This window comes from Ciona intestinalis, unplaced genomic scaffold (genome assembly GCF_000224145.3).
Source record: "Ciona intestinalis unplaced genomic scaffold, KH HT000101.2, whole genome shotgun sequence".
NCBI lineage: Eukaryota > Metazoa > Chordata > Ascidiacea > Phlebobranchia > Cionidae > Ciona > Ciona intestinalis.
In genome coordinates this window covers 474,467-486,994 of record NW_004190423.2, presented here as the reverse complement: position 1 = coordinate 486,994, position 12,528 = coordinate 474,467, and the positions used below count along the sequence as shown (strand labels likewise).

Genomic DNA, 12,528 nt, shown 5'->3' with positions numbered 1-12,528 from the left:
CTATAAGATACTGGTTTCGAATTCGGTTGTATAACTTGTATTATAACTGAAAGATACTGGTTTCACTTCAAATTAGGTTCCATGCTATATACTGGTACTGAACAAGATAGTTAAGTGATGATTTGGGTTGGGGTATCAGTAATACCGATATATATTGTGAAAGGATTACGGTAAATAGCGCCGCGTACATTTTACCAATAAAGTTACATAATTTGGATTGAATAAGCGTGAGGTGCATGGTTCAATATGTATATCCATGACTTTATGTAAAAAACATAACCATCAATCCATGGGATATTGAGGCTTGAGGTGTAAAACACAGGGTTCAATGTCGAGGTTGAGTTTGCTCTTTTATATTTAGTCAACTTAAATCAACTCTGGCCCAAACTTTTTTGCATTTTAGTCACAGTTGGCCTGTTACTCAAGCCAGAGTTGCCAAATCTTTCGAATTATATCCCATTTACTTCCATCTTCCAGGTTTGTTACACAACTTTACAGAAAGCCAGCAAACCCACGATACCAAACACTATCGTAGTTAAACCACAACAAGCTGCTACGAATCAAAAAGTCAATGCTGTTGAGATGAAAACATCGAAAAACGATTTCCATCTCGTGCCAGGTTAGTTTACTTTCAACTAATGTTCTTGGTCATTAATTTTTTAGTATATTTTTGGCAAAATACTAATTTCCTTAGTCAAGCTGAAAAAAACGATTTCAACTAATAGGAACAATATTTGTAAAAAGTTAACTAGCATATGAATAACTTAATTTTTCGATGTAGTATAGTAGGGTGGGGGAAGATAAGACACTTTTTCATTCCATTTCCTCGTCCAATTTGGTAGAAAACAAAGAACAATCAAAGAAATATAAAAACTGTATCCTCACGACTCCCATAGACCGTTGTTAACTGTTTATAACACAATCAGGGTATTTGAATATTCTGTGCTAAAGGTGTCCCGTCTTCCCCCACCCTACTATAACTTAGTTTAGGATTATGCAATGCTAAAAAGTAAAACAGTGCTACTTATAACACACATACACAGGTTAAAACAGAAGTAAAAATGTATTTAGGAATTCTTAAAATAGGGTCAACATTTTGCAAAAACTATTTTATTTGCGGTTAACTTTAAAATTATTCTCTAGCGCTCCCTAGCACCCAAGCAGTGAAGCATATGCTGCAATCTTCGAAACCAACTGAAACCAATGCAAAGATGAAACCGATATCGGCCAATCCGGTGCCAGCGTTTCAAATCCATACACACGCATCACAATCGAGCGTGGTAGTCCCAAAACAGTCATCAAACTCCTGTCCAATCACAACCCACGATTTAAATATCGTCCAATCAGCTTCAATCCCCATGACAACCAACGAAGGCACGGTTGCTAAGCACCCAGGGTTGCTAGCGCCACCCGGTGCGATACCTTACATGATACCCGTAGCGTACGTTATGTACCCTGGGGGCTTACCAACCGCGGGGTTACAGTTCACGACCCCTAAATCGACAAACTCAGGGGGTTTCCCTGACCTGCTACCAATGCAAACCTTTCAAGTTCAGCCCGCGGACCCGGGATTGGTCCGAGTTGCACCTAAGCGCACAGCGACGCCGAATCGGACACGTAGCGATTCAACAATGTCGTCTGACTCCACTGACGCTCCGGTTGAAAAGAAATCAAAAACCCCACAAGGTGACACTCCTAATATGCGAGTAATAACCCCATCACCCAGACCTTCAGCCCCGTCACAGTTCGTTGTTCCCAGTAACTTCATGCTCGCCAATGGGGGCAACACGGTACTAGGCTACCCCATGCCACATTACCCCACCACACAGGGTGTACAAGCAATGCATATGGGTGGAATCACTAACCAACAAAACCTTGCCAGCTTAAACCAGGTTCGTTTAAATTTTAAGGTCATTTGAATATTGTAAACAATAGTTTTTATATATAGTAGGGTGGGGGAAGATGGGACACCTTTTCTTTCTATTTTATCGTTCTATTTAACAGAAAACAAAAAGCATTCAAAAAAATATAAAATCGCACACCCCAACTCACATACACCGTTGTTAATTGTTCAAAATACGATCAGGATATTTGGGTATAATGTGCCAAAGGTTTCCCTATCTCTCCCCACCCTACTACATGCTGTCGCTATATAATATAAGTCATTATTGCTGTTGACAGGGTATGTGTACTTGTACTACTAGCTGTAAACCATGATGATGGTTTTTTAACAGTTCAGTTTTCAACAAACAGTTCTTTTAAGAACACCAAAACCAACAATTGCCAAAAAAGCTTTAACTTTAATAGTTTCTATAATTTATAAGTATTTAAATTATCTGTCTTTTGGTGCTGTACAACTCATGCTCACTGTCGGGTTATTACATGGGTGATTTAAGCCAGGGTTGGCTTATTACCCCATTCACTTGGGGTAATCTCACTTACCTATATAGAATAGAATGTGCATATACAATGTTGGGGTAATGGGCCAACTCTGGCCTAAATCCCAGGTTCCATGGCGTGTCTCGCTGTAGGACCTTACCCATATAGAATAGAATGTGTATATACAATGTTGGGGTAATTGGCCAACTCTGGCCCAAATCCCAGGTCCCATTGCGTGCCTCACTGTAGGACCTCACCCATATAGAATAGAATGTGCATATACAATGTTGGGGTAATGGGCCAACTCTGGCCTAAATCCCAGGTTCCATGGCGTGTCTCGCTGTAGGACCTTACCCATATAGAATAGAATGTGTATATACAATGTTGGGGTAATTGGCCAACTCTGGCCCAAATCCCAGGTCCCATGGCGTGCCTCACTGTAGGACCTCACCCATATAGAATAGAATGTGCATATACAATATTGGGGCAATGGGCCAACTCTGGTCTAAATCGAAAGTCCCATGGTGTGCCTCGCTGTAGGACCTTACCCATATAGAATATACAAGTACATTCGTAAACATCTTATATTCTAGCTTTGGCCGCTCAATTCTGGGATCGGGCTTCAGTTTGCATCATCTGGGGTTACCATGCCAACAGTTGTTGCGTCACAACAACCCTCTCTAGCACTCCAAGTGGTCAATAATACTTCAAACCCTGGCCCATCATGACATCATAGTAGATATTATGATAAGTCAGATATTCCTTTGTTCTCGTTTAGAGTTTTTTTTTATATTATAAACATTTTTGTTTTGGCAAAAATCTAAAAAAAATTGTTACACCCAGCGCAAGGCAGCATTTACACTAAAGTGTAGCTCGCCTCGATGTAAAAAAAACAAACGAAAAAACATCTACACCCAGCGTAGATATTTCTTTGTTTATTCTTTTAAGCGGCGTTTACACTACAGCGTAGCTCGCCTCGGTGTAAAAAACAAACAAAATATAATTATTTCTTCTTATTTACAGTATATGCGCATTAAGGTACATAAGCACCAAACCCTAAACATAGTCTTGACTTCATTCGTGCCCATTTGTTGCCCATCAGAGCGTTACCAATAAGGGTGCTTTTAATATTTCTTTGCCTCAAGTTTCCCATTACGATATTTTTGTATTTCTTTTAATCATGAAAGAGTTTATTTTCTTTGGCATCAACCAAAGCCGCATATATATTTATTATAATAAATATACTACCAACAAAAATATATTGAAAAGTTTGCTGGTGTCAACCGAATGATCCCAGCAACCGAATGAAGTAAACCGAATGATCCCAGCCTATTTATCCTTGCTTGGCAGGGAAGTGACAGTCGTTATAACACGGTTGTTCTTCATACACCTCGTGCCCGCTTACAAGTGACTACGTATGTAACTTATTTATCCTCGCATCACGGACAGCGACAGTCGTTATAACACAGGTGTTCTGTTACATACACCTCGTGCCCGCTTACAAGTTACCATGTATGTAACTTTGTGGGTGATTGTTTCTGTATGGCTGTCAATATGGACAACTCATTACTGAAGCCACTTTGGAGGTTTAAATTTCCCTGGCCATGAAGGCACTATACCAGTACCTTTGTAATGTGAAGTAATGATATATTGATATATGTACAGTCAGTTGAGCTATAAGCTTTGTACTAGAATAGAGATATTCTATATAAGTGCATGGTGCCGTCTTGTAAAGGAAATTGGTTTGGTGGAAGTAAAGATTTAAATTGTAAGAGAGCCGAGCCATAACAAATAAGCACGTATTATAAAAAGCATAAGTTTAGATACCACTATATGTAACTGTATAACGCATATGTATAGTATACGATCATTCGTAATTATATAATTTATATATAACACCATTCGTAAGTAACACTTTTGAGCCAGTAATAAGCATAGTTTATGTTTTTAAAGAAATAAACACGATTAAAAAGTACAAAGTTTTAGGACGATACGTGCCCAATCATTATAGCCGTGCTCTCTTGAATTAAGTTATAAGAGAGCACATCCCTAATGAATAAGCACGTATCGTTCTAAAACTTTGTAATTTGTATTATGTTGTTTACCGCTGCCCGTAACTGCCATCTATAACTATATAACGCATGTACACTACTGTTCTTGACTATATATTACATATATGCAAATATTTATTAACAATGGGTATCACATTTGCGTTGTTTTCCGCATGCATCCGTAAACCCGCGCGTCAGTAAATTAGTGTTACCCCTTTAAATTTTCTTGTTTTTTGGGCTTTTTTCTCAAGAAAATGCAGAAAGGGGGTATCCAGGACCATATTTTTAACACAGAAAAACTTTCAAGCTAGTTATAGGCATATTTTTTATAACTGTCTTTCTGAATGTAAATTACAGAGTTGTCAAACGATACGTGCCCAATCGTTATAGCTCAGCTCTCTTTTTTGTTTACATTTTTACTTTGGTCAAATTCAGTTCCGCAAAATTACTTAAAGGTTTAAGTATTTTAACAAGTTTTGAGCCAGTTTAAATAGTTTATTGTTTTGACAGCATAAATATGTATACCATTGTAAAATACAGAGCTCCAAAACTGAATGGCAACTGCGGATATTGTAAAAGTAAAGGAACGAAATTTTCAAATGGTATTTGCAGTTATATATTTATTATAATTTGAAATCTAGTTTAAATTTCATGTATATGCAAAATGCCACACAGAGTGTGAATTTATAGTTCTGCAAATAAGTTAACATAACTTTTTATTTACTTCTGAAACTATAGCGAATAATATATTAAACACAAAGAGAAAGCAAATTAATGTTGCATTAGTTGATTAGTATAACTGAAAGTTGTTTTTTCTAGATATTGTGTAGTAGTAAATAGACATAAAATGCCAGAATACAGCATAGTTGAATTCTTTGATGAAAACGATGGTTACAAATGCGGTTACTGCAAGTCAAAAACATCAGCGTTTTCACAAGGTAGGATACATTACCTGGATCTAGTGTTATCATGCATTTTATTCAGTTTATTTCGCTTCAATATTACCACTCATCTATAGCCAAATACCCAACATTGCTGTATTCAGGCTTAGTTTGAGGTTTATTAAAAAGAGGGATTTGCCTAATGTTTTACTGGACCAAACCAGTAAAGAACCTCACCCATATAGAATAGAATGTGCATATACAATGTTGGGGTAATGGGCAACTCTGGCCTAAATCCCTGGTCCCATGGTGTGCCTCACTGTAGAACCTAACCCTTGTAGAATAGAATGTGCATATACAATATTGGGGTAATGAGCCAAGTCAGCCAACTCTGGTCTAAATTTCAAGTCCTATGGCGTGCCTCACTGTAGGACCTCACTTAAAATAAATTAACATAATATAATATGACTTAACTTAATATGTTACCAGGTATGTGGGCACACTGTATGAACACGGAGGATTATCAAGCTTTGATTGACAGGGGATGGAGAAGAAGTGGTAAATATATTAACTTAATAACTTTCTAACTGGATCAATTAACTCAAGTTCCATAGTGTGCATGGCTCTAAAATAATGGCACCAAACCTGGGTGGCAGGCTGTGCAGGCTAATCCTGGAATTTTCTACATTGTATAGTTGTATTAATCAGTAAACATTACAACCAATCAGTTAGAAATGCCAGAGATGGTTCATATATGTACCAGGGATTTTTTAAAATTATATAGCCTTTTATTGCAATTTAACAAGCCTATTAACTTGACGTAACTCCCAGGTTCATACTGCTACAAACCCACAATGCACAAGACTTGTTGTCCACAGTACACCATAAGATGCGATGCAAACGCTTTCAAGATTTCAAAGTCAAAGAAAAAAGTCGCAAAGAGAATGAGACAGTTCCTTTTAAATGGAGGTAAAATGGTATTTCTGTTGTTTGTAAACTGCAATAGCTTCAGCAACTCGACTGTGGGCATGGGAGTGGCAACCATGGATAAGTCACTCAAGTTCCCACCCACGAGGATACAAATGACATTATTTTACCCCAACAGGACAGGAGGATTTAGATAAATGGAAACTTCATTGCGACAAAAACAACAATGGTGAAACAAGCATGTCGGTTGATGAGCAGCCTGACAGTGAACATTGGGCACCAGGTGTTTATTAATATTAATATGGTTAACAAATGTAGTGGCCCTGTTTCAAGAGGGTCTAAATTATTAATTAATTTAGTGTGCCAACTAGTTTGCTTTTTTTAAAAATTTGAGCAAATTAATCGTTTATTTTAAAGAATAGCTTTTAAAATAAAAGTCACCAATGTGTTCTAGTCAAGATTACTTAATAGTTTTAAATAAAAGAAAGCTTTTTGTCTTTTTATACTTTTATTATCTTTATGAGGGTAGCAGTGATTTAGAATCTTTTTAAAACGTGTTTTAATTTATCTTTTATCTACCAAGTTCCAGCCAACCAATCTATTAAAGTTGGTGATGTTTCTACCTCAAACACAGAGACTTTACCATCAGGTTAGTTGTTATATTTGCTGTATAATCTTATTATGTATAATAATGTAAACAGGTTTTTTTTTACAGAACCTATGAGATGCAATCATGTTTTGCAGTTTTTTTGTAAAAGATTTAACTAGTTATTTATCCATGGTTGCAATTCGCAATCACCGTCCTTGCAACACGCTATAGTGACCTGTTCATTACAGAGTTGCAAAACATGACTCATGATGTCATAGTTGTAAATGTGACATCATATATGAGCGTTTAGGTTTACTAAGGGTTTAATTTGTCTTCACAGAACCAACATCAAGTCAATTTACTTGTGCAACACAAGAACTACCTAAAGAACCAAATATAGGTAAAGCAAGATTGCATGCAAAAGTTCCATAGATACTGATTTAGGTACCCAGTTGGGTTTAGACAGTACTTGGTTGTTGGGGTCATCTACAAACATTACATTCTATAAACCCCATGTCCCGTGGCTTGCCTTACTACTACTACAGTGAGACATGCCATGTGACCAAGGATTTAAACTGGAGTTGGCCCATTACCCCAACATTGTATATGCACTCTATTCTATATGGGTGAGGTCCTACAGTGAGGCACGCCATGAGACCTGGGATTTAGGCCTGAGTTGGCCCATTACCCCAACACCCAGGGTGCTACCGCATAAACCTCACCAGATCTTGGAGTATTGGTACACTTTACAGTGTTTATATATATGGATTAGGTCCTACAGTGAGGCATGCCATGGAACCTGGAATTTAGGCCAGAGTTGCCCATTTCTCCAACATCCTAGGTACTACTGTATCTACCCCATATACACTGTATACATAATATATACAGCCACCTTTATGCAATGCACAACATTGTTTATTCTCACAGTGGTTGGAGCAGACCCTTCTAAACCTCCATGCAAGAAAGCCAAGCAGATTCGATTGGAAAGAAGGAAAAATAAGTTGCTACAGCAAGGTATGGTTGGTAATGTTATAATGTCTGCCTATCAACACACTGAAATAGTCTAGGCAGTTTTCCTGATAAGATTATGCTTATCTACACACTGCAGTAAGAGTGGCCAATATGTAAAAGTTTGGGTTCAACAGCCACGCTTTTTAATTGACAATTTTTCCAACACATTTTATTCATGGCGTGTTTTAACGATTGTCGTTTTGCTGTTAGTTTCCTTCTCTTCGTTATTTTAATTAATTTGATCTTTGCTATCGTATTTAAAAAGATAGTTTTATGCAACAAATTACACAAACATTTTTATTTTAAGTATGTCAACACTGTAGTTTTAATGTACAGTATGTATTTTGATCAATCTGATCTTCGATATCGTTTAGGATGATAAGTAAATTTTGTTATGTCAGCATAATATTTTGCCCACAGGTAAAAACCCCAAAGTAAAATGCAAACAGCAACAACAAGCCAAGAGTTTGAATGAATTTCTTCCACATTTGGATTCGCCTGTTGATGCCAAGCATGGTTTAGAGGTTAGTCGGGTTTGTATGTTAAGATTGAATGAATACAACTTATTTATCTTTGCGTGGCGGGGAAACTGCAGTCGTTATAACACGGGTGTTCTGTTCCATACACCTCGTGCCTGTTTATAAGTTACCACATATGTAACCTATTTATCCTCGCATGGCGGGCAACGATAGTTGTTACAACACGGGTGTTTCACTGCTCACCCATATAGAATATAAAATCAAGCAATCTAAACACTTCATTACACCTAGGTAAGGTTGGTACGCTCATCGCCACCAAGTGTTGAGTTTGAATCAAGTAAAGTTGAATCCCACAATCTTTACACCAAGTATCAAACCACCATACATAAGGATAAACGTGAAGATTGTAATATGAAACAGGTGGGTTGTTTTATATATTATTACTTGGTGTAAAACAAGTGTGTCGGGTGTAGTGTTCTGTTTCTATTCAATAACTTTAAATCTTGGTGTCTTCAAATTCTAATGCATTGTACGGAATAGGGAGAATGGGATTTAGGCCTGAGTTGGCCTATTACCCCTAAGTGTCTTATTGCCCAATGCCAAGTTAGGATACTTTCGTGTTTATTCAAACTAATACACGGGTGTTGCACACCTCATGCTCGCTGCCAAGTAAGGATACTTTCATGTTTATCTTCGGGGTGGGAAACCAAGGGGTTTAATACACGGGTGTTGCACACCATACATGGTGGTTTCATACACCTCATGCTCGCTGCCAAATTAGGATACTTTCATGTTTATCCTCTGGGTGGAAAGCCAAGGGGTTTAAATTAATACAAGGGTGTTGCACTCTATACATTATAATATGGTTGTAAATAAGAATACACAAAGATTGTACATAAGATGAAACATAACAACACTAATCTTTTACCTTCAGTGGATGAGGTTTCTGGTCGATTCTCCTTTAAATGTGAGTTTACTATTTGTTACCCAATTAGATCTGTCTATCTGTATTAGACTGAATTATACTTATGTCGTATCTAACACCGACAATGCTTTAAGTTCCCTTAATTAAACAGGTATTTTTTCATCATCCACCAGTACTAAGTACATTTATTATTATATAAATAGTAGAGTGGGGGAATATGGGACACCTTTTAGGCTTTAACACATTATCCAAATAGCCTGATCTTGTTTTAAACAATTAACAACGGTCTATGGGAGTCGTGAAGATACGGTTTTATAATTCTTTGAATGTTCTTTGTTTACTACTAAGTGGAAAGAGAAAACTAAACGAAAAGGTGTCCCATTATTCCCCCACCCCACTATAAATAAAGATGAACCAACATACAATAACAGTAACTTATCTAATTAAACCCACTTTATTAACAGCCAGGCACAGAAGGACCTGCCCATGGTTACGGGAGTTACCACAACCAATACTGGTTAGATGGTAAACTGGTAGCTGTTGGCGTGGTTGATATTTTGCCATCATGTGTGTCGTCTGTTTATCTCTACTATGACCCTGACTATGGGTTCCTATCGTTTGGCTCGTACTCTGCAATCAGGTAAGAGGTATCTCATCAGTTTATGATATTTATATTTTGTACTGCTGCAACCGAACTTCCGCTATAAGGTAAAAGGGACCGACACTGCTTTTCTGGTTAAAGGGGTTGGGGTGCAATAACTAGGTTTGAGACTGTTATAAAATGCATATGAATACTATGTACTCTACTATAAAGAGTATGACAGCATATTTCTATGTTACCGCAATAAAAAGTACAAAAAGTCCCATATTTGTGTTTAATAAGAGGGTTTGACACTGTTTGTTTTATTGTTAAGTGGGTTAGGGTGTAATAACTGTTTGAGACTGTTATAACATGTGCTTATGAATCCTATATACTCTGCTATAAGGTAAGGGGTATGTCAGCAGTTCTCTAGACTTTATTGCGGTCATATAAGCCTGCTAACTGAGCTATATTTATGTTTGATAATTATTCGTAACTAGTACACTGTCTGGTGCCATGGCATCTTGGTTCAATGCTAGATACTGGGACATGCTAGATAGAGGTTCTGGCCTGAATCTGAGGTCTAATGGCATACTATGCTGTAGCTCTTGTATGACTTCAGCCATATAGAAACGAAGGGTTTAACATTTATTTACTGCGTTCAATACTTTATAATAAAAATTGTCTCGTTTTTTAGTGAAATATCATTCGTACAACGGCTGTCAATCACCCACCCAAACATTAAGTATTACTACCTTGGTTTCTACATCCAATCCTGCCCTAAGATGAGATACAAGGGGGCATACCACCCGTCATACTTGTTGTGCCCTGAGTCTTATGAATGGGTACCTGTGGAAAAATGTGAAGCTGCTTTAAAGGAGAAGCCGTATGCGAGGCTGAATGTTTTGAATGGTGGGTTTGTCACATGTGTGTATATGTTTTGGTCACTGTCGGGTTATAACATGGGTGTCTTCTTATACACCAGACACATATGGTGTACTCATGCACCTCATGCTCACTGTTAAGTTATAACATGGGTGTCTTCTAATACACCAGACACACATGTTGTATTCATACACCTCATGCTCACTGTCAAGTTATAACATGGGTGTCTACTTATACACCAGACACACATGGTGTATTCATACACCTCATGCTCACTGTCGAGTAATAACTAACAAACAACTATAAATAACAACACTTTATTTTTTCAGGAGGTTCTGCAGACGCAGTGGACAATGATGGCATTGTGACATCATTGAACACAGTTCGATGTCTTTACAAACACACGATAATTCTTTATGGGAAATATAAGATGCATAGAAACAGGGAGGGAAATAGAACGGCTGAAAATGAGGATCCAAGAGTTAGGGAGTACGCACAACTGGTTGGAAGATCTTGTGCTGAACGAATGCTTCTCTATAGATCATCTGATTTCTGATGTCATTAATATGGTAATAATAATACCTTAAACACTGTATGTGTTTTTGAGCAAGACACTTAACAGGCATTCCTCCAATCCAGTGGTCACTTATGGTTTTTTTGGTATCTTGTTTTTTGGTAACTTGGTATAAAAAAACAGGGTAATTGAATAAGTTGCCCTTTTATGTGTGGTTGAAGACTTGATTGGCCGTGAATCGCTTTGTCTCTTCAGAATCTGTTTGTCGAATGTCAAACTTTTACTCGTTTCCCATATAGTAGGTTGGGGTAAGATGGTTCATGTTATTTTATCGTCTCATTTAGGTAGTAAACAAAGAATATTCACAAAATTATATACAACCGCATCCTCACGTATTTAAGGTTGTAAATTGTTAAAAAAACGATTAGAAAATATGGGATATTAACTGTTAGCAATATCCATCTTACCCCACAGTACTATATATGCAATTATACTTCAAAAACTTGCCGCACTTTTATTGTGTATTGGAGGTTAATCAATTAATGAAGTGTTTCATATCTGCGGACCCTGTGTTTAAGTAACAATGTCCCAAGTCATGTCACCTGTGTTGTAACATGCAACCAAGAGTTGGTCCATTGTTCTATAATCACCCACAAAGTAAAATACATGGTAACTCGTAAGCTGGCATGGGGGTTAAACCCGTGTGATAAGACTGTCGTTATCCGGCCACGCGAGGATAAAGTAAGTTACATTCATCCATTCATTCATTCAATGTGATGCATGGATTATTGGTTTGTTTTTATAAATAGGAAATATTTTGTTGCACTTTCTTCATGTTTAAATAAACTTATTGCCACAATGCATTGTGTTCTTGTTTAAACGATTGTACAAGGATTTCTATGTGTATGAACATACTTAGATAGGCAAACATGACTTTTGGTTGGTTTGGTCATTTATATCCTCGTGGGTGGGAGCTTTAGTGACTTATCCATGGTTGCCACACCCATGCCCACAGTCGAGTTGTTGAAACTATTGCAGTGTGTGGATAAGCAGACATGACTTTTGGTTGGTTTGGTCATTTATAAATGATCTCTACTTTGTTTATTATCAGGTGTACTTCCTACAGTGATCCTATTGAATCTGTGAGCTTTCAGTTGTTAGACAATCTTAAGAAAAAACACCTAAGCGTAGCATAGTGGTTAGATGGGTTGTCTGGCAATTAGAGGTTAGCAGGTTCGAGGCTCAGTGTTGCCACTATTGTGTGTCGCTGTGCAAGACACATAACGGCAAATGCTCCAACTTAGTGG

General features: G+C 37.4%; 2 protein-coding genes across 4 annotated transcripts in view; both read left to right on the top strand.

Annotated features, from left to right (window-relative positions):
* Positions 1-3,638, top strand: part of mnt-like (transcription factor Mnt-like) — a 15,970-nt gene extending 12,332 nt beyond the window's left edge. Inside the window, exons 13-14 of one of the 2 annotated variants that reach the window (XM_009863184.3) lie at positions 1,144-1,892; positions 2,973-3,638. In XM_009863184.3, the coding sequence (XP_009861486.1) occupies positions 1,144-1,892; positions 2,973-3,107 (884 nt within the window). In that variant the 3' untranslated portion in view covers positions 3,108-3,638. 2 annotated transcript variants of the gene reach the window in all.
* A 1,260-nt stretch (positions 3,639-4,898) lies between these two features.
* Positions 4,899-11,906, top strand: LOC100182995 (arginyl-tRNA--protein transferase 1-like). 2 transcript variants are annotated; one of them, XM_018815764.2, is made up of 13 exons: positions 4,899-5,032; positions 5,801-5,869; positions 6,143-6,280; positions 6,417-6,521; positions 6,822-6,887; positions 7,168-7,227; positions 7,755-7,841; positions 8,259-8,362; positions 8,609-8,737; positions 9,252-9,284; positions 9,707-9,882; positions 10,520-10,734; positions 11,037-11,906. In XM_018815764.2, exons 1-13 carry the CDS (start codon positions 4,948-4,950, stop codon positions 11,261-11,263), a joined length of 1,494 nt encoding a protein of 497 aa, XP_018671309.1. In that variant the 5' UTR covers positions 4,899-4,947; the 3' UTR covers positions 11,264-11,906. The 2 variants fall into 2 exon arrangements, with proteins under 2 accessions (XP_018671309.1, XP_002120387.2); XM_002120351.5 differs by lacking the exon at positions 4,899-5,032 and adding an exon at positions 5,177-5,368.
* The last annotated feature ends 622 nt before the right edge of the window (positions 11,907-12,528 follow it).